This window comes from Protobothrops mucrosquamatus, unplaced genomic scaffold (genome assembly GCF_001527695.2).
Source record: "Protobothrops mucrosquamatus isolate PMUCROS unplaced genomic scaffold, P.Mucros_1.0 scaffold_168, whole genome shotgun sequence".
NCBI classification, from domain to species: domain Eukaryota; kingdom Metazoa; phylum Chordata; class Lepidosauria; order Squamata; family Viperidae; genus Protobothrops; species Protobothrops mucrosquamatus.
The window spans coordinates 283,376-305,942 of record NW_015386244.1 but is presented as its reverse complement, the minus strand read 5'-3'; the positions used below and the strand labels follow the sequence as shown (position 1 = coordinate 305,942).

The 22,567-nt window shown below is 34.8% G+C and overlaps 1 protein-coding gene across 1 annotated transcript in view; it reads right to left on the bottom strand.

The window, feature by feature from the left end:
- Nucleotides 1-22,567, bottom strand: part of SYNE1 (spectrin repeat containing nuclear envelope protein 1) — a 284,981-nt gene that overhangs the window by 129,945 nt on the left and 132,469 nt on the right. The window contains exons 57-75 of the mRNA XM_015821883.1: nt 21,812-21,994; nt 21,059-21,202; nt 20,147-20,302; nt 18,702-18,866; nt 17,422-17,594; nt 16,545-16,698; nt 15,108-15,251; nt 14,584-14,748; nt 12,636-12,953; nt 11,268-11,423; nt 9,159-9,329; nt 7,687-8,013; nt 6,658-6,810; nt 6,151-6,318; nt 5,086-5,262; nt 4,255-4,401; nt 2,688-2,813; nt 1,781-1,957; nt 490-755 (exon numbers count right to left, since the gene is read on the bottom strand). Coding sequence (XP_015677369.1) covers nt 490-755; nt 1,781-1,957; nt 2,688-2,813; nt 4,255-4,401; nt 5,086-5,262; nt 6,151-6,318; nt 6,658-6,810; nt 7,687-8,013; nt 9,159-9,329; nt 11,268-11,423; nt 12,636-12,953; nt 14,584-14,748; nt 15,108-15,251; nt 16,545-16,698; nt 17,422-17,594; nt 18,702-18,866; nt 20,147-20,302; nt 21,059-21,202; nt 21,812-21,994 — 3,470 coding nt within the window. The remainder of the gene's footprint in view (nt 1-489; nt 756-1,780; nt 1,958-2,687; nt 2,814-4,254; nt 4,402-5,085; nt 5,263-6,150; nt 6,319-6,657; nt 6,811-7,686; nt 8,014-9,158; nt 9,330-11,267; nt 11,424-12,635; nt 12,954-14,583; nt 14,749-15,107; nt 15,252-16,544; nt 16,699-17,421; nt 17,595-18,701; nt 18,867-20,146; nt 20,303-21,058; nt 21,203-21,811; nt 21,995-22,567) is intronic.

The window sequence follows — 22,567 nt, the reverse complement described above, 5'->3', positions numbered from 1 at the left end:
AGGAGAGTGATTGCCGGATTTTCCTACAGCTAGTGACACTTGGAAAGATCTGTGGGAAACCGAATCCCACTTCTTTCCTTAATTTGACTTACACACAGAACATAAGGAAATCAGCATTTGGTGGCATCTTTTCTGTAGCAGAGTAGAGCCTGGCAATTTTGGCAGCAAATTTTATGCTGACATGATTTCCTTTTGGCTGAAGGCCTGTTGGCTAGGGGAAAACCCACAGATTGCTTTGGCTGGTCTTACTCTACCTTTTTACACATATACACATGTATATGTGTAAAAACTGTGCTATCTATAATAATATTCCCAGTGAAAAAGATCTAAATGGTGTAATAAAAACATGTTGAGATAGAAGAGGGAGTACTAAGTTAAATGGAAAAATCTGAATTCCTAGTAATTCTTAATGATGATCAAGTAACAAAGCACAGCTGTAGTTCATCTTGATCAAATCTGTCAAAAATAAGGCAAGGAGATCATCCTTACCTTGCTAAATGATCCCATTCCTGTGTAAAATTTTCTAAAAACACTTCTACCGCACTTAGACAATCATGATATTCTGTTGTTCTCTGAAGATCTTCTTTTCTACATAAGAGCACATTGCTTGTTTGAAGGCAAAGATCAAGCCAATAGTTGCTCAAGCGTCCTACTTCCTTGTGCTCTGGTGACTCCTGCCCTTCTGTCAATTTGCTCACTTTTTCAGTCACTGCAGTCAAAACTGTCTGTTTAGATTGGAGCTTCTGGCTGAAGTCCTTAATATTAGGAGATACAAAAAGAAAATAGCAAGAAAGAATTCTGTTAACATCTAAAAAGGGTTATTGAGTTGTGTTTCAGATTCTACGACAAAACCATAAATTAAGACAAATGCATTTTTTCCTTTCATGAGATTGCAATATCTTTTGTTTTATTGACTCCTTTGGGAACAAAGTGGTAAGACTTGTTTAATAAGAGAATAATAGAATTGGAAGGGATCTTGGAGATCTTCTAGTCCAACCCCTGCTCAACCAGGAAACCCAATACCATTTAAGACAACTACCCTTTCTACCAGCATCTGACTCATCTCTGTCATAGTCCTGGAGCTGTCAAACTATAGCTTGTAGACCAAATCTGTCCCACCACCCGCTTTGGTATGGTCTGCGAACTAAGAGTGGGTGGGTAGATAAGCCGAAACGTCAGCTGAGCTCAAGGGCAAGGGATGAGGCTGAGGACTGGAGCAACTTGGGTGATGGCAACAGTCTGTCAGTGGCCTCCTTGCAGTTGATTGGCACCGTCCAATGACTGTCACACTCCTTGGACTGCAGACTTGGAGATCTGTGCATCTGTGGATCCAGCCCTTTACCGCAGGGGTCCCAGTGGTGGGATTCAGCCGGTTCTCACCGGTTCGGCAGAATCGTTACCTATTTTTTGGGGGGGGGGCGGGGGTTCGGCGAACCAGTTAGGATAAATCTGTTTTCTGGAACACGTCTGGTTTTCATTCAACTTCCTTCCAGGCGGGGGAAAAAAAATCCTCCCCAAAAGTCCAAAAGAGGAGTGACGGAAACCAAACACACGTGGCACCTTCGATGAATTTGATGAATTGTAAGAAAAGTGTCTTGGTTTCTGAAGTGCAGCAATTTTGCTGCAGTTCATTAAAGCAGTGGCCTTTTTCAGGTTTCTATCTGAGCTTTTAAAAAGTTACTAATGGTTAATTTTCCATTGTCACAAGGAGGCCAGACAATTTCAGAAATAAACTATCAATTATGTATTTCTGGTTAATAAAATAAGAGATGCTCCTTACCTGCACCTGTAAAACCATATTGTGAGCAATATTTAATTCTAGCTCTGCTCCCCGTCTCTTCATATTCTGTAGTTGCTGTTCTGCGTCCTGGAAATATATCCAAAGTTCCTCTTTCATTTGCTTTATTTCTTCCCAGCCCTGAGCAAGATACTGGGAGTTCATTATCCTATCTTCAATCTGGAAAATGTAGGGAGGTATAATGGAAATATTTTAATGTAATTAATTCGGAGCTGTCTTAGATGTACACAATCCATTTATGTAGGTCAGGAGATTTACATTAGAAGGCGGGGGGGGACAATCTATAAGAGTGGAAGATAAACGGAGCACGCACAAGTCTCTAATGCTCATGTTATATGAATTCCATGCACATTATAACAGATGTAACCAGCCTTGTAACAATTATACGCCAATAAAAATTCAACTAGAATAACATATAAATTAATGTAGCATCCTTAAAAGTAAGATGAACCTCCTTGTTAGGAAACAACAGATTTTTAAAAAAAGAATTAAGCATAGCATATTTGCTATGCTTAATTCTTTTTTAAAAAAAGAATTCTGTGCTTTTTTAAAAAAAGCACAGAATATCTTTGGATTCTGTTCTGAGTTATATTCTTTCCTCTTTATTATCTTTCATTCTGGAGTCTAAGGAAACAACTTCTGCAAGCATGGCTGTAAGCATATTTCTTAATTACCTAATTACTTAATTGGAGAGAAAGTAAGATACAGTAATCACATGTCTAAGAAGAATGAGAGAACAGCTGCTACAATTTATCCCATACAATCTCCTTTGTTAACTGAAGTACAGTAGTCTTCTCTTCAAACCAATATTACCTAATATGAACCTGTAAAAAACATAATTACATGTCTAAGAAGAATTACAAAACAGCTGTTATAGTTTATCCCATACCGTTTGCTTTGCTTCTTGAAAATCTGTTGCTGCATTTTTTATTGTGCTGTCTGATAAATCATCAATGGAGCATAAAAGATCCAAATAGGTGTTTGCCTGCTCTTGCAGGGCTCTAAAATGTTTAACCTAAAAAGAGTAAGGAAAGATTATCAACAAAACATAGATTTTCAAATTCCCCTGAAAATGCTTTGAAAGTTATAAAGTATAGCAATATTGCTACTTTTTTTTAAATAGTGAAAAATAACAAACTTACACATTTTTTTCAGTAAATATTAATAAAGTAACACAAGGGACTCTGTATTGATTATGCATCTGCATTGTGCACAACATTAAAAATATGAATAGTTCAGATTACATTTAAATTTCTAATTAAAGGTAACGGGTTTCCACAGATGTGTACATTGTATCATATGTATCTTTCGACAGATTTGGCCAGCTGAGGTTTGAATCATTTATTGGCTTCACTGAAGAAAAAGGACAATTTCTACTTCTTACTGCAGAATTAAAAACAACAGTTTGACTCAGAAGAAGTAATGCACAATGGGACCATATCATATGTTTACCCTATTCACAGAGTTTTTTTGAGGAGGTTCATTTACATTTGACCTAAGATTGTCTTCTGGGAAAGCAGAGTTGACACTTCTAATGGCCATATCTCTGGAATATACTCCCTATGTCCTTGTTGATATTTAAAAACCTTTTAAACAGAACCTACAGCTCAAATAAGTAGCCTTGGCTGTTGAAAAAAAATAAGGTCAAACTTAATTCCTTGGATAGAAGATAATGGAAGATTCCAGAACTGAAAGCCAGAATAGATAATGGGAAGGAAAGATGAAGGGAGGGGAGGGGAGGTGGAGTGGAGTGGAGTGGGGAGGGGAAGGGAAGGGAAGGGAAGGGAAGGGAAGAGAAGAGAAGAGAAGAGAAGAGAAGAGAAGAGAAGAGAAGAGAAGAGAAGAGAAGAGAAGAGAAGAGAAGAGAAGAGAAGAGAAGAGAAGAGAAGAGAAGAGAAGCCTTGAAAAGATGGGAGTGACGAAGCTCATTCATAGGACTGCCAAGATAACTAAATGGATGCATCCATGTGGTCATCTGTATTCAAACTTGACAGTGGAGTCATTTTATATTTTTCAGATAAACTAATGACTTTTGCCATTGATGGTACAAAAGCTTAATACATAAATAAATGTTAACAAAACAGTACCGGTTCCCTGAGATTTTCCCCCAAGATCTTCTTTTCTGAAAAAAATTCTTTGTTTAATTCATTTTGGATTTTCAATATAGTTTTAATTTGCTTCTGGGCCAAAATATCAGGAGAACTACATTGTAACATTCTAGTCTTGATGATCCCAATGGGTTCTAGGTACACAAAGAAGAAGCATGGGAGCCACATGGACTCTTGGAAGAACAGACTGATTATTCCTTCTTTTCTATATAACAATGTGAGGTTAAAAAGGGGAGGAAATTGAGATGAAATCCCTGAATTTTGTCTAATGACTCTGTGACTAACTTATGGTGCCTTTTTGATATATGAATTGTTTCAAGGAAATATTGCCATGTAGACTGCTGATACCTGCTTAACAGCATCTGCTGAACTGGAAGGTCGATGAGGATCGGCCTTTAACTCTGGCCAAAATGTAGTAAGCCAAGCTTGGCATTGCTGAAGAGTATCCTGATGATTAACATGTTTCTGGAGTTCATGCTCCAAACTTTGATATACCTACAAGAAATAAGAATAAGAAATAAGAATTTTGTTAATATTAATGATTATTACTAACTGAAAATGGACCCTTGGCCAAAAACGTAGTCTAGCAGGTTAAACTGAACTCTAGACTGGAGAAATAATTGTACCTTTATAATGCTAATTAATATAAAATGAATATTTCCTACACATTATTCCACAATTTGTTTTGTAAATATCTACTTTTGTTTTGTAAATATCTACTTTTGTAAATATCTATGGAGATTCTCAGTCCTCCGGGTCATCATTGTCCCAAAGGTGCTTTTTCAAAAGGCAACTGGACTTTGTTTTTTCTTGAAGTCTGAAGAAGCTTATTGGATGAGAAGGAAATGTCTTTAAGGAAAAACAAAGTCCAGTTGCTTTTTCAAAAAGCACCTTTGGGACTACTTTTGTAAATGTTTTAAGGTTTTTCCCGCAACTGTTATTAAATTCATTCTTCAGAAACTGTTAAGAAACCATTCCAGTATCTTACTTATTTTGAGCCAGGTTCTACCTAATTGCCACCACTTTGTTCCTCTATCCCAAGGGTCTTCAAACTTGACCCTTTTATGACTTGTGGAGTGGCTGAGGAATTCTGGGAGTTGAAGTCCACAAGTCATAAAAGGGCCAAGTTTGAAGACCCCTGCTCTATCCCCTGCTCAGTATTAAAAGATTGATGCTTACTTTTTGAGTTGTGCTACAGAGGGCTGAATAGCTATCTCTCGTTCCCTGCAGCTGGGTTTCTATGTTTTGTTTAAATTTTGCTTGGAGATGTTCTGCACACTCTTTGATTAAAGAATCTCCCTTGCTTTTAAGGGTGTTCAGGCGATCTTCAAATCCTGCAATTTCTTCCATTGTTGCCTAAAACATTATGATGTAGTCTTAAGTTACAAGACTGTCAGAATACTCTTAAATAACAGGAAAATAAATTACAATTAAATGTTAATGAAAAAATGCCTAACAATATGTTACAGGATGTGTTGGAGCAAAGACTGTAAAAGATATACTTAAATTTCTGCATGGAGCAGAGAATTTATACCTACAGTAAATGTCCTCTTCTTAATTTACGATGCTATTCTAAAAATATTATCAAGAAACTTAACTCATTTGTTCATTTTTGAAAGTTTTTTAAACATACGAGTAAGCATTTTATGGCATATAATTTTAAAATATTATACTTTAAAAAAATATTTGGCTTATCTTTTTAAAAAATTACCAAGAGAACTTAATATTTAGCAGGACATAAAATCTAATAAAATAAAACATTTTCTGCAATTTATGAGAAAAACCTGTATAAGATTATAGTCTACAAACATAGGAAGCTTTATATAAGATCTTATGTTATCAAGAAAAATATAGCATTATTTATGTATTACAAATACTGCATGTAATTTTCACTGAAAATCATCTAATATTTGAGGAAGGTAGTAGTTCTTTTCTTAAGTATAGAAACACTGAAAACATATGGTTTCTACTTACACTGTATATATAATATTATTTCTATATCTGTAGACAGTAATAAAAATAACTAATTATCAAAATCTTAATTTGATTTATTTAAATCTTTGCTACTTTGATTTTAAAAAAAGAGAAAGCTAATAATATAGGATGTATTTTCTATTTTCTTTTTACTGTTAATCTTTGAGAAAGTTTTTCAAAGAGAGCTATGAATATTAGAATATTAACAGTTCTTTACTTGATCTATAAACTACAGCAACCATCTCTTCTACTAAACAGTTGTTGACCTACCTTATGAATGGCTAATTGTTGTGTTATCACTTCTAGATCACTGTTCTCCATGAATTCAGGAGTAATCAGCCTGCTGGACATTTGTAATAACCACTTTTCCACTTCCTGTAAGATACTATTATAGTCTTCATGTTGTTTCACTTTCTCTTCCAAGCTTGCAACCTGTATCTGCATTAACAGAAATCAGATACTTTTCAGTTGTTTCAAACGATAATAATCTCAGATTTTCATTCTGAAAAGTTCAACTGTCCAGTTTTCTTACTCATCAGTATGAAAATCCTTTTTTTATTTCATTTGTAAATTGCTATCTTGAATAATACATTTTATAGGATGGTTGACTCATCTCTCAATACACGAACAGGTTCAACACAATTTTAAGAGGTTCAAGAATTACACAGAAAACAGAACACTCTCTTCTAATGAATGAAATATATTTAGATTAATGCAGATAGTACAAACATAAATTTAAGAAAAATGATTACTATTGTATTGCAGAAAACAATTTACCTTTGCTATGTTGCAAAGCTCCTGGTATTCATTCTGAAGTTTTTGAATATTCTCAGCTACATTAACGTCACTGATCAATTCAAGAAGGCTTTCGCCTTTTTCCACAACAGATTTGATTAAAGGTTCATGGGATAGTATAGTCTGCTGCACTGTCTAAAATTAAAATCCAGTTAGAAATGTTTTAAAAAATACAATGTAAAAAAATAAATGCAGATGGAAAATCACATTCTATTTATAGGACAGAACTCAACAAAATCTATGATATCATTTTAAACAAATAACCTCATTTGAAGTTTGCTCCTTTCATATTAACATGAAGGCGATTCTGATGCTGTTTTTTCTCATTTTATTTTTACACACACACACACACACACACACACACACACGTATATGTATACATGAAAAGTAAACAAAGGGAAAAGGGAAAAACTTTATTAATCTCCACTTTTTAAACAAACAAAAGAGTTGTGGTGGCACAATGGCTAGAATGCAGTACTGCAGGCTAACTCTGCTCGTATTGCCAGTTCAATTCCCTCGATCCTGACCAGCTCAAGGTTGACTCAGCCTTCCATTCTTCCAAGATCAGTAAAATTGTTGGAGTAATATGCTGTTTCTGTAAACCGCTTAGAGAGGACTGTAAAGCACTGTGAAGCAGTATATAAATTTAAGTGCTATTACTATTAGGACAAGAGTTTAATATGATTCTTCACAATGTGAAGATTAGTCGGGAAAAAGAAATCTCACTAACCAGCATTACAAAAACAGGAACACTGGAAAGTGTTTGTTGGATCACATTGCTATGACTGCTGCACGATGGCAGCTTAGGGAGACCACTGAAATTTTGTGATGATCTGCTCATTTAATGATTATACTGATGATACTATGTTTTTAGGATGGGTATTTAATAAGAAAGCATCAGTCAAATTTAGGTTGTCAACTGGATATCTGAAAATATCTACTGAGAATATTTTAATAATTAGGTTTTTCATTGAAGAATCCTTTCATTTTGTAAGACAACAATATATTTACCTTGTATTTTGATAACTGTGCCTTCTTCTCATATAATTCCATTTTGGGATCCACTGTATTGTGCAGTATGATTTGATAATCTGTTAGCCACTGTGTCTGTACTTTATACTTATCTAAAAATTCCTTTGTTAAGTGGAGACATTTCTCTAAGGTTGTACATTCCTTTCTGATAGAACAAGTCATTTCATCAAGTTGTTCTACATAATCACTGATTTGTTTCTTTAGTTGTTCAGCTTCATTTTCCTCAATATATTTAATAGCTCTCTCTCCCTTCTCACGGGCAGATTTGAGCAAACTATGGCCAACTTCCATGTCACTCATGAGATCCTGTGAACAAAAAATGAACAATATTTAAAATTAAAATAAATCATTTGTGCAAATTCAAAGATATTCTACTGCTAAATATTGATTCACTTGATCACATTTTGACTTACTTACCTGAATTCAAACAGGATTTGTGATCATGCAGAGAGCACTTCAAAGTCTCTCTGAGGCATGAGCATCAACCAGGAAGATGTAAATTATAACATTTTGTCAAAATCAGGAAATAATTTAATTAAAGAATTTAAAGAATTTAAGCCAACAAGATTATAGTTGGCTTAAAGAGGACATTACTTAATATTTAATCCGACTTGTATTTGGCCACAGAGTTGGTAGCTCTTCATTAAGTTTGCATGTGAGTAAAAGTGATATAGTAATAAGACATCATTATTTTTGTTTTCATTTCTAAATTTTGTTCCAAACAATGTGTATTTATTATTTGCTGAAGCTTTCAATATATCCCTCTTATATATTATTGATATAATTCCAATTATGTCCCCTCCATATATTATCATCAAAAAACAGAGTATTTTGAAGTTACATAGCATATAACTTTAATAAATAAAAAATAAATAAAATAAATTTAACTAGCAATTTACACATCAGTATTTCTATAATAATTTAATTATTGCACATAAATGCTTACCGTGAATGCCGCTCAAGAAGAAAAAAAAAAGACTAAACTGAAAATTATGGAAAGATATACAAGCTTTCAGAAAAATGCCATCTCATCTTTTGTCAGTGTTTCAAATCCTAAAACATTCTGTTACTGAAACACATCTTTCAAATAGTATTCCAGAATTCTTGCTATAGCTCAGTAATTCATCAACTTTATTAACATTTCTTTGAATAAAAAGCAGTGTTAAAGAACAATCTGCCGGCTTTTTCAGTTTCTCTCTCCAGGCACTGTTGCTATTTCTCAGCAAAATAGCAAACTCCAAAGCTCATTCTTAATTGCATTTCATTCTCTAAAATAGCTCTATATATCCAGTATTTCTATAAATCAATGCAAAAGTAATTTTCTAACATAGGTAGTTTGAAATCCACTGTTCATAGATTTCTACAGCCCTGTAGTGCTACAGTCATGATATAAATATTAGTTTTATAGATATTATAGATATTTATATTATATATATGTATATTGAGTTTACCTCAAGTTTCTTCATTTTTTTCTCCATTAATGCTCTGTCTGCTACATCACATTTTGTCACAACATTTCTGAATTTCCTAAGGATAGCTTCAGACCAGTCTTTGTAAACCCTGAAAGCTAGTTCAGATTCTTCCAAACTTCGAATTTCTTCTTCCAGAAATTTTATTTGTTCCTGCAAGCAGATGAGAAGTGAGACATATTATTCATCCATTCCTCGATACTCACACCTCTATTAAACCTGCAAAATTTTGTATTTATCAATGAAATGCAGTATACAATTGGGAAATCAACTACTGTTATTAGATAATTCTTAATACAAACAAAACAATTCTTATGGAATTAGTTGTCTTAGTTCACTCAGACCACCTACTCTATTTTAGAAGGCAGAATTCTGCCTTGTTTATGCTGACAACTCAATGTCCCTTCATTGTTTATGTATGTAAAAATGCCTCATATGCTAAAAGGCTACTTGAACTTTTCTTTGATACTAACATAACATTGTCTTGTCCCAATATTGCACACCCTCCTGGTCTGGGATAGATAGATGATCAAGGAAATCTTATGGATGCAGAGATCTGTACATGCTTCCATTCACAAGGGACTCCCTGGTCACACATCACAACATGTATACAAGTAGTATTTGTCTGTTCAAAAATCTATTCTCAGCATGTTAATTCCAGGGTTAGGGCCAGATAAATGTACAATGAAGGTACAGCTACCAATGTGGCTGAGAAAACAAGGAGTCCAGTAGTGGGATTCAGCCGGTTCGCACCGGTTCAGTAGAACCGGTAGCTAAATTTTGTTGAGTTCAGAGAACCGGCTGAACCCATGTTGCTTCTGGAAGTCTGTTTTAGGACTTGGAGGCCCGAAGGAGGTCTCCCAGGCCTAGAACGGCCCGCCGGAAGTGCATTGATGTCACTTCCGGAAGTCCATTCTAGGCCTGGTGGAGGCCTCCCAGGTCTAGAACGGCCCGCCATAAGTGCATTGATGTCACTTCTGGAAGTCCATTCTAGACCTCGGAAGTCCAGGCCTGCATCCACACAGAGAACTGGATGTTAAGGTATTTGAATCCCACCACTGAAGGAGTCCCTTTCATATATAGTTACATTTTAAGTCTTGAAAGAATTTGTAACAATGAACTCACAGATGCTATAAGAATTAATCTAATTTCCTCAGAAAACACTGATTATTTTTAATCACCATTTCTACAGGTAATCCTCGACGTACGACCACAATTGAGCCCAAAATTTCTTTGCTAAGCAAGACAGTTGTTAAGTGAATTGTGTCTCATTTTATGACCTTTCTTGCCACAGTTGTTAAGTACATCATTGCAGTAGTTAAATTAGTAACCTAGTTATTAAGTGAATCTGTTTTTCCTTTTGACCTTGCTTGTAAAAAGGTTGCAAAAGGTGATCACATGATCTCAGGACATTGTAACCTTCATGAACACAAGTCAGTTGCCAAGCATCTGAATTTTGATCACGTGACCACGGGGATGCTGTAACGGTCGTAAATGTGAAAAATAGCCAAAAATAAGTCACTTTTTTGAGTGTCATTGTAACTTTGAGAGGTCACTAAATGAACTGTTGTAAGTTGAGGACTATCTTTATTTCCTGAATTTTCACTTCTTATGTAAGAATAATTAGAGCTCTTGCCTTAGAACATGAGTTGTAAAATAGATGTAAATTATAAAGGCAGATTGAGAGCAGTACAGCAAAATATAAATGGCTGAAACTAATTTTAGCCTAGCTTTCCAGTTGAATATATTAATAGCTGGTGAGTGATCCTTAGCAATAATATTTAGCTGTATAATTAAATCTTCAGACATACAGAGATAAGAGAAACAGAATGACTAGCCCACGGGTCTGCAACCTTGACAACTTTAAGAGTTGTGGACTTCACCTCCCAGAATTCCTCAGCCAGCTATGCTGGCTGAGGAATTCTGGGAGCTGAATTCCACAAGTCTTAAAGTTGTCAAGGTTGCAGACTCCTGGACTAGCCAATCATTCCTAAAAATGAAGCACTTAGAAGTATATCTAAAAAAATAATAATCACTGAATCTTTTCCAATTAGTATTACTTAATGTTTTCAGAACATTTTCATTATTTACCAGTACATGAAGAACAAGAGTTTGGTATCGAGAAGCAAGTTGGGTTGCTTGTCTTCCCATCCTACTGGAAGTACGAATTTCCTCCAGGAAATGCTGCGCCAACAAACCGACTTCTTCAACTTCATTTTTATAGACTGTTATTTCTTCGTGCCAATTCTGAGATAAAGAAATACTTTAAAAATATTTCAGAAATGACATAAATGTGATTTATAGGACTCTTAAAAGTAACAAAAACATGGAAACATGAATTTCAATTTATAAAATGCACAATTTTAAGCTCATGGTTTTAATTTACAAGATATTTATACACTATTTATGTTGTGCACACACGTTACAGAAAGACAAATGGAAACACACGATACTCTTTTTGTTAAAAAGAGAACTTGGTGAAGCAGAATCTTGTTGCTGCATAGGTGGAACTAAATACATTTTAATGAAGGTGTTTTTCTTGTTTTATTTTCCATTAGCTTTTCATATATCAGTCAGATCTCACAGGTAAATCCAGAAGGCCTATTCTGTCGACAATATTCCCTTTGTTCTCAAATATTCAAAGATTATTCAATTGATTCATACATATTCCCTTTCTTCTTATACTCATAAGACCTTCACACAGCTGATTCCACTGCTTTCTAATGTTTCCTAGTTCTTCCCATCAACATAACCCATTTATCTCTCTATACTTTGAGCCTATATTAAAAGACACATGATTAATCTGACTTGCTGTAAGGAAAAGACCAAACTGCGTTATATGGGTACCTTGATGCAAACTAAACTAATCAACATTTCTCAAATTAAAACAATTTTTTTTTAGCAATTTGAATTTTGAGGCGTAGTTTTTCTGTATAAAGATTCCTTTATAAAACTGCAAAAAATCAGTAGGAACATTCTGATGTGGTAGTGAGAAAGAAAAACAATGTTTGGAAAAAGGAAAAAAACAATGCAAAAAATCAGTTTCTATTATTTCCCCAAAACAAATACTTTAAAAAGAGAGTGGGAGCCCTTATTCCCAATATCTGTATTCTTAATATAGCGGTAGACTAAAGAGACAAGAAGGTGGATCAAAACTGAAGTGTACACTTAATACAGCCAAGCTTAATATTTCCTTCCTTCCTTCCTTCCTTCCTTCCTTCCTTCCTTCCTTCCCTTCCCTTCCCTTCCCTTCCCTTCCCTTCCCTTCCTCTCTCCTTCCCTCCGTCCCAAAAGTATCTCCATATCGTATACTGTATAAATAGGTGATCTACTACGCTCATAGCAAACAATAACAACACAGATTGAAATGAATGTCAGCTTTTAGTTGTATGAATGATCAATGACTGCAATAAACGGAAAGACAAACTAGTTGTATTCATTCTTGTATAATTTCATCACCTTCAGCTGCTGCTGATGGATTTCCTTTGTGGCTCGGTCAGATTGCCGGCTAGTCCTGATATTAACTTTCTTCTCCAGAGTTTTGAGCCATTGATCCATCTTCAAAAATTTGTTCTCCATCAGTTTTAGTCTGCTTAAGGTAGTATTCAGCTGTATCCTAATGTCAGAAAGATTGTGTTGGTAGACTGTCCAATCTTGACGGAGAGACTCCAATACTCTTTCCTCCAACTGGGGTGCACCCCATGGGATTATTTCTTCTCTAGTATGGAGTGTTGCATTAAGCAATGCTTGTCCTTCAGCACAATGTACCTGTAATTCCTGAAATGCAGAAGTACAAAATCAGATTTTTGTACTAAATTATTTAAGATAAAATTGAGGGGTCCTTTGTGCTCTCTGGGCTTGCTTGTTTTCTTGCAGATGTTTCATTACCCAAACTAGGTAACGTTATCAGTGCTAGTAAGGAGTGCTGTTTGCTGGCTAGCACTGCTTACTAGCACTGATGACATTACCTAGTTTGGGTAATGAAACGTCTGCAAGAAAACAAGCAAGCCCAGAGAGTTCACTCCGGGCGTCATGGCAACACGGATGAAAGAAACCGGAGCTCCGGTTTCGCTTCATCTGGAGACCCAAAGAAGTCAGAAAGTCATCCTGGAGAGGCAACGAGGAGGAAGGGAAACCTTGGGAGTTCGGAGCAGACCGAGGAAACTCTTCAAACAGGTGGGAGAAAGGCTGCCGGAAAGTACGCAGACAGACAGACACAGACAGCTGGGAAGAAGTGAAGAGCCGCGGCAGCACCACCGAACAGCTGACTGTCAACAACCTGTTTGATCTGGGTGATATTCTTCTTTATTTCTCTTCCCTATGGACTTTTAAAATATAATTCCCTGAATTGGATAACTTTTAAAAGTAAAAAACCCCAGGAAGACTTGGGAAGAAGAGAGTTAAAAGCAGCGAGAAATCTGGAATGGGGGAATGAAATTAAGGAATATAAAAAATATGCAGACAAGATTCGAGACTGATTGAAAAGAAAAAAAATGATAATCTGTTGTTGGCTATTTTTTTTCATTTGGGAAGATTTTTTTACTTTGTTGTGAAAGAGCATTTTAAATAAAAGTTTTACTATTGGATAGAGACACTATAATGAGGACATCTAGTGGTGAAGGAAGATACTACAATAATACAGAAAAAATCAGAAGAGTGATGACCTTGAAACAACATCTGTGCTAAACAAAGAACATCCTGTGTTTCTATAAAAGAAAAAACAAAGATTTTTTAAAACTACATCTTTCAACTTTAGACGTAACTATTATAGAAACTATTTAGAGACAGGGTTTTTTTCTTTTCTTTTTTCTTTTTTTCTCTAATATTTTTGAACTGACAGAAATATTTGGATTAGACTTATGCAGCTGGTGTTTTTTTATTTTGCTGGATTACAGCTTAAAGTAGTTGGCTTTTTTTTTAAAAAAAAAAAAAACTTGGATTAGCCTAAAGCAGTTGGCTTCTTTTTAAATTTGGATTATAAACAATTATAAAATTGTTTCTGTGAACCTCTAAAAATATGGTTATTATTTACAAATTATTTTCAAACCACACACAGCCCTAGTATCAGAATTTTGCATAATATACCCAATTAGTGCAAAATAGTAGTTTGTATTTGTAAGCTCAAATGGTTGATTGCGCTTAATTTGGAAACAATATAAATCTGTTCAGAATACGATAATGATTTTTTGGTATGCTCTAGAAAAATTTAAAACATTAAAAGACAGCCTAACAAAGACCAACAAGTTTGCAGAATGTTGCCTTAGCAGCAACATGATATTAATACTGAAACAAGACTTATCTGAAAAATAGAATCTAATGCCTGCTCCAAGTTGATTGGCGTTTAGAAAACAAAGGATAAAGTGCAAGATAATTATTACTAGGACAAAACATAGTTTTAAAATTCTACCTGGAGTTCTTGGAGTGTTGCCTCGTATCTCTCTGTATCACCTTCAACATGTGATAAACAGTTGAGCTTTTCCTGTTCTTTTTCCAACCATACTTCAAAGGCTTTCAAATTCTTTTGGTACTCTTGATGCAAGTGCACGTATTCTTCAACTTTAGTTATTGTTTCCTATTGTTATCGGAAATATCCCATTATGGTGTAAGTCAACAGGCTTTCCTGACACTGACCAAGTACTGTACATAATGGTGGCATTTTATTTCTGTACTGCTTCTCATGTGCTTAAATAAATCAGTCATTAATAAAACAAATAGCTAAGAGATTAATATGCCAATCTTAGTAATTAATTTATCAAGTTAACTGACACTATTAATAAAATGATGCTTTTAACTAAAAGAAACTCAGTCAAAATACACACATGGACACAAACGTTCAAATACTATGAAAGTTGTGGGCAAAGAAACAAAGGCATTTCTCTAAACAATTATACTGAAGGAGAATAAACATAGCATTGTAAAATGGAGTGATACCATTATTCTGTCTTTGAGAAGCTGGTATCTCTCATGAAGATCTTGCAGTTCAAGCTGAGTGACATAATGCTCAGTCATGCCCGTGCTTTTGACTTCAATAGCTTCCAGCAGTGTACTGTGACTTACTATTTCTTCCTTAAGTAACTGTAGAGGACAAATATCAATTTAACCACCTAAAATAATATGTAAACAATATATAATCAAGTCCTAACTACAGGAAACAAAAGGATTCACTTTGCCAGGGTCAAAACCCAGTAAGACTTTGCCTACAATCCTGTTATCATAAAGGAACAAAAGGAGGCTAACTGGTAAATGTAGTAATTGTGGGTTTTTCTGGAGTCAATCCAAAGCAAAATTCAAAACAACAGTTAACATTCTGGATTGTGCATTAACTGTACTGACCATGAAGAACTCAGAACTTGTGCAAAACAAAACATGGAAGATTTCTAGATCTCTAGAAATGAACAGCGTATAACAAACATGCACTTAATTATACAGAATATTGCTTGGCCCATGTCTGAAATGGAACTTATGGTGAAGGACCATCCTCTGTTCCTATACTTTTGGACACCTTTTTTCAGTTGCACAGTTAAGTATTTAAATATTTAAATTAAAAAAATCAAATATTTAAAACCTTGCAGCTATCAGCTTTCTTGTATATTGCCATTATTTTATCTGTGAACTGCTGAGGATCCTTAGGGATTTGTTGATTAAACAATAAGGAGAAGTAAAAATGAATTTAAGTTCTATTCTGAAGATACACATGAAATCAGAACACAGATAAACATTAAGTTTTTAAAGTCTTTTTAAAGAAAATACATAGTTTTCAACAGTTGAGAAATAGACTGTAGCATACTAAGAGAAAGCAGCTCCTTAGAGAACATAGTATTTCTCATTCTGCATGGGAATTTTTATTGTATTGTATTGTATTGTGTTGTATTGTGATGTATTGTATTGTATTTAGCAATAGCACTTAGACTTATATACCACTTCATAGTGCTTTACAGTCCTCTCTAAGCGGTTTACAGAGTCAGCATATTGCCCCTAACAATCTGGGTCCTCATCTTACTGACCTCGGAAAGATGGGAGGCTGAGTCAACTTTGAGCCACTCAGAATCCAACTCCTGGAGTGAGCAGTGAGTTAGCCTGCAATACTGCATTCTGACCACTGCGCCACCACACCTCGGTATTTCCATCTTTATTATTTTTTTATAAATAGTTCAAACTGGCACACATACCTAATATTTTTTCCTTCTCCTATTTTGTCCATAACAACCAACCTGTGTGAGGGATTAGGCTGAGAGAGAGTGACTGGGCCAAAGTCACCTGGCTGGCTTTCATGGCTAAGGCAGGATTTGAGCTTATATATGGTGTCTTAACCACTACAGCAGCTCTACTACTGCAATTATATTTTTTTAGGATAGACTTTCTACAAACCTTAGATTTGCTGAGTGAAGATTTTTTTTCCCTCAGTTCAGAATACTGTCTTTCTGAGGCATTCATAATTGCTTCTACTTTATCCATCCAATTAGTAAACTGCTGAACGTCATCTTGGTAGCTTGTCCACTTGGAGAGAGCTCCTTCGAGCTGGCTGAAATGTTAAAAGTAATACATATACTTAGTTCTGTATCAGAATAATTCAGTAACCTAGTTCCAATTACATTATCAACAAATGGTGCTAATTATTTTATATACAGTATACTAAGAATACCTTGTGCATTATATAGGGATGCACAAGGAATTCATAAGAGGTACTTCACATTAAAGAACTATTTAAAGCAACTCTGCTATTTACAAGGCTCTCAGGGTTATTTTGAAATAACCTCCCTGTCCTGGCTGTCTCTTATGTGTCTATACAAGCCTAGCTACGTCACTTATCTGACATCCCCAAGTGTTTGGTCTTTTAATGAAATAGCAAAATCTGTGGAATTGGGGGAGATACCTAAGGAAATTATCATTATCATTATCAACAAGAGGGAGAAATTTATACCTGATCTCTGATCAGCAACAATTGATTGTTGATACGTGTTGTTTGCCAATGTTTGAATTTGTATTTTTTTTTACAAAGAGAAAAGGAAAAAAGACTCTAAAACAGCTGTTTCTTACCACTCTTTGGTGAAATTTTAATATTGTATTATGTTTCAACACAGCTGGCAAATAATTTGGGAGACATCTGAGAGGCTCTTGAGGAACTCCCAGGGTCCTAGGATCATGCTTAAGAAACACTGATGTAGACTATTCTAATTTGTTATGCTGACGTTTGTGTTGTGCATTTTATAAATTCTTTCATTCTTTCTTCCATATTGTGTTTTACCTTTTGCAGTGGATACATGTAGACAAGAGGGAAGCCCAGGTGTCCTTCAGAGTTTTCAGCTGTTGTTCAATCACAGATGCTCCTTCTACTGACGTATTTTGTAAAACAGATTCTCCTCTTGTCACTACCATTTTCATTTGAATTTCTTTCTCTTGCTTTAATGAAAGGATTGCCTGAAAAGCAGAGAGAGCCTGTGTCTATTCTTATTGTGATCCTCTACCTTTTTCCAATTATTTATTTATATATTTGTGTCCCGCCTTTGCTTATTTCTACAAATAACTCAAGGTGGCAAACAATCCAATACATCTCTCTCCTATTTTCTCAAAGATTTCCTCACTTTCCTTGCTCTCTACTCTTTTTTAAGAGCTTTCCAAACAGTTTCTCTCTCTGTACATAATTTCAAATTTTTGGAATAGTATACAGATGGATTTTAAAAAATCCATCTGAGGACAATGTTATTAGTGCAAAAAAATTAACAAAACTGTAGCTTTCAGAAAGAATATTTACAGTTTTCTGGAAACAAAGGAGTTTTTTTTTTAAATCTGTCATGCTCACCGATACCTAATTGTTTCATCAATTAAGAAAGGATAATAAGACTCCTGTACACAGCAGTATTTTTGTCAATTAAAACTCTACTTCAATAGACTTTTTTTTTTAAAAAAACAAAACTAGGTAGCTGTAACCACATGAGAAACCACGTTAATCACTACAAAATGTTGATCACCATAAAGCACTCTGCAATTTTTAATATGGGAAGTAGAATTCAAACATTTAAATAAATAAAAAAATAAAAATTTACAAACCAGGTACATATTACTGAGAATTGATTGAGCCAGGACAAGGATGTAGCCCTGCTAGGGATTTACCCTTTAGCAACCAGGAGACTATATTCGTGGCTGTAGCAATATTGACCCCAAAATCCCAATTGTTTGTAAACAAACAAATAGTTTATTGAGTAAGTTTCCAACTATTTCAACACTATACCCTTTAAATTGATTTTTTTTTTGCTAAAACTATTTAGTTACAGTAAGGTATATATATAAATAATCAGCCAAGTAAATAAATAAAAGGAAAAATAGGTTAAACTCCTTAAAATCTTCCACTCAACTACCGTATAGGAAATATATATTTTAATTCTTGGAAAGAATACATACATAATTATATAATTTTATACAATCCATTTTACACTATTAGAAATTATAATATAAATCATCATCATCATAAAAACATTTAGAATGTAACTCCTGATGTGTGTAGGATTCTTTGACATCTCATCTTACCTCAAGCTTTGCCATTCTATTATCAAGGGCGTTTTTGTCTGCCGTGGGGCAGCAGTAAGATTCAAGCACCTGAATTGTATCTGCCATCCAGTCCTGAAGCTCCTTTAATCCATGAGAGAACTGTTGGTGCTCTGCTACTATTCTGTCCATTCTGGAGACCTTTTCCTTAAATTCATACAGATGTTAACATTACCAACCATTCAGATAATCTATCATTCCACTAGAGTTGAGAAAAAATCAGAAAGGGAAATCTCAGAAAACTAAGTTCAGAATGAGTAAACGGGCAAAATTTTAACTGCCCCATTTTTTTCCTCTTTTGTGTTCCTTCAGGATTCACATATCACTTACTGCAGGGAATCCAGAACTAAAATTTGTTTGGAACTAGAATACTGTACAAGTTTGTTATATCTAATGAACGTGGCTGGGTGATTCTTTTGATTATATTTTTTCAATCCTTCTTGCATTTATAAAAATCACATGTGGCAAGAAGTTATGGATCTCAGTACAGATAATATTGTTTAAAGTTACGTATGTATTGAATACAGTTGCTAATTATATAGTATGCACGTTTTATTTAGTTTGATATGGATTATTTATCAGGACTGCCCCACCCATGCCAGCAGAGTAGGAATGCTGCAGATCACATTGGTCAAGGAATTCCAGCAGGTGGAGTCCAGGAGAAGAGCCTTCTCTGCTGTGGCTCCGGCCCTTTGGAACATCTTGCCCCTCCCCCGGGGTGAGATCTGCTCCCACCGTCCTGACCTTCCATAAGTGCCTGAAGAACTGGCTCTGCCAGCTGGCCTGGGCCCCCAATGAGGGAGTATCATGCTGATGAGTGATGAACCACTAGCAGATCCCACATCCCTTCACCGGCGTATCCTCCCCTATATATATGGTTTTACTTCTTTTAATGTTGTAAGCTGCCCAGAGCTGACTCATGGTGAGATGGACGGCAAACAAATTTAATAAATAAAATAAACTTATATATGAACAGAATGGTAAACTGGTGACCCACTCAAGATCTCCGTTTTATAAACATTTAGGAAAACATGCATTAAATGAGCAGTGCATTCTTCTTTCTTCTGCTGGTTAGGCCTTGGATTTATTAGTTTACGAGTCCACAATATTACTTTCTCACAAAATGATACCTGTCTATGTCCTGTTTCGTAATATATTTCTCTTTATATAGTAATCTTTTACAGGACCGTTTAATATAACTCTTTAACATGCTCTAAATGTAAAGAAACAATCCAGTATCAGTAAAATACTGCTTGCTATATCTTTCTCTAACACCTCATGTCCCCTCTCATTGGTATGGAACTAACAATCTTGCCTTCAACCATCCTGGTTTTAAAATACAGATAAAACCCATTTCATAAACAGATCTGCAGCATTTCAGAAGGCAGACTTTTATTATTGCATAAAAGCACATATAGGAGCATTACCTTTGTTAGGTTGCTCAGAGCAAGATAGAGAGATGATAGCTGAGAAACTCTGTGCACAAAGTTTTTGCTGGCAGCTTGTTCTTCCCAAAGCTGCTGAGCTTTTTCTTTTAATCTGTTGAGCTGAGGCTCATTACATTTTATTTCTTCAAGGACAGACTGCAAAGCATAAGCACATATGGTATTTGTTTAGTACGAATGCGAAAAACAAAGCAAGCAGCAAGGAAGGTAGATGGATAGGCATCAGAAAAATTATGTTAATAGACTTGGACATGCTAAGCCTTTCCTAATGATCAGTTTGACATGTGGCAATGTGCAATTGTTTCTTCAGAAGGTGGAACAAATTACTTTCCTCAAAATAGTGCTTCAGTTTCAAGCAGTTTTTCAGTAATCTAATCACAATATTTGTTAATGAAAAGTGGAATAAAATGGTCATGACATAAACATATTAATCAAGGTTATAAGGTTATAAATATTGTGTGAAGCCTAGTCTGTTGTTATTGATGAAATTTCTCTCTCTCACACACATGCTATTTTGAGTTCCATATTTAACACTGGGATTATAAAGTCAAGAAGTTGAAATTTAGGTTTCTCAAAGTATTAAACATGAATTCTATGATATTGCCTAGTCATTTTGTGAATATTTTGCTTTGCCAAGAGTAAGGGATTCCTTTTGCAGAATCAAATTAAATATCCCCTTGCAGCAATGAAGACGACATCAGCACTGGATTGAATAGTCTGGTGTTCAAAAAAGATTTGAGCTCTGAAATGAGATTTGCTAGATTCTCCCACAGCAGATAAAATGGTCTTTAGGCATATTTTCAACTGATCATATGAATCAGAACATATAACCTAAAGAAATGTATTGGCCAAAAATATGCTTAAATAAATAGAGCGATCTTATCTTAATATTACCTGTAATTTCTGATGTTCTCTCCTTTTAGTGGGAAGGTCATGCAGATTATTATTACTACTTTGCACCATCTCTTTGGTTTTATTCAACCAGTCTTGAAGAGGTTCAGCATTTGTTTCAAAGTCTTTCATCTGTACCTTTAAATTCTAGAAAAAAAATCAGGGTAGGGAGCATTCATTACTAGTCCATAATTCTGGATAAAATATTTTCACCATATAGTTCAGTATCCAGAAGTGCTATTAGATCCAGATGAGGTATTTCTTTGCTTAGACAAAGAGAACCAAAATTCTGTACTGACTGGCCCAAATTATTGAAACAGAATATATGTCAGACTGTCTTTAAAGAATCCAGAATCTTTAGTTAATTAAAAGATAAATTGGCTTGCCAGACATATGGAACATATCTTCCCAGTATTAATTGGTTATATGGCCTTCCAGTTCTTTTGAAATATAATACAAGCTTTGGTTACTAATCTGTAAAACACAATAAAGGTTTGGGATTTCAGTATGTGTCTGCTTGGCTTTAGTAATTGTTCTCAGAAATTCTTCTTTGCATTTTCTGAAATGTAATTATGTTAAAAGTGACCAACAACAAAATGGCTTTGAAAACTTTATAAAAGGTCTAGATAAAAGAGGTATAGATAAAAGATAAGATCTATCATTTAGGCTTAATGTAGAATTATGCGCAAGTATATTTAGAAGGAAAAGTCAAAAATTGTTTCAACTAATTGATTTCTTTTGTAACTGATCTCATACCTCTAAAGCTGTTTCCTTTTGGTGCAGAGTGGAAATAAATTTCTTCCAGTCGTCTTTAGCTGAAGCAATTTTGGTGTGAATGGATTTAACTTTTTCTTTAGGTAATATAGAACTTAACAGTTCTCCTTTGGACACCACTAAATTTAATTTATGTTGACCAGTCTCAGTTTCAGATAAGAATTCCTAAGCCAAAATACACACATATTTAGACTAATGATAAAAATAGCAAGCAATATGTACAAACACAACATTTGCTAAACTCAACAAATAAAAAACTATAATTTATGCTGCTTGTGTGCCCTTTTATATCTAAGATGTAGAAAGTTTCTCTCCAATTACTGAAAGCTGAAAGAACATCTAACATCTAATACTTTTCATCTAAAAAGTATTTTAGTTACGTTTTTTAAGCCAATGTTCTATCAGTAGAAACCTCCAGTCTGCTTAGTTCTCTTTACTGCATTCATTAATACACATACACAAAGACAGTTTGGTTGTATCACCGTGGCACAATATGAAAAAATGTTTTGGACTTCAAGGCCAACTCTTGTCCAGAGAACACTTTAGGGCTAGCTGAGAAATGGGAAAGGACAGAATGCATTTGTACATTTGTACTTTGCTCATATGCAAACATAAATAAATGCTGGGTCCTCAGTGGTTCTTCAAGTATCTATTTTGTAAGTTATAAATAATATTTTATCCCTGGTCCTTAAGTACTATTCTGAATAACCATGATTCTGTAAGTGTTGATTATATACA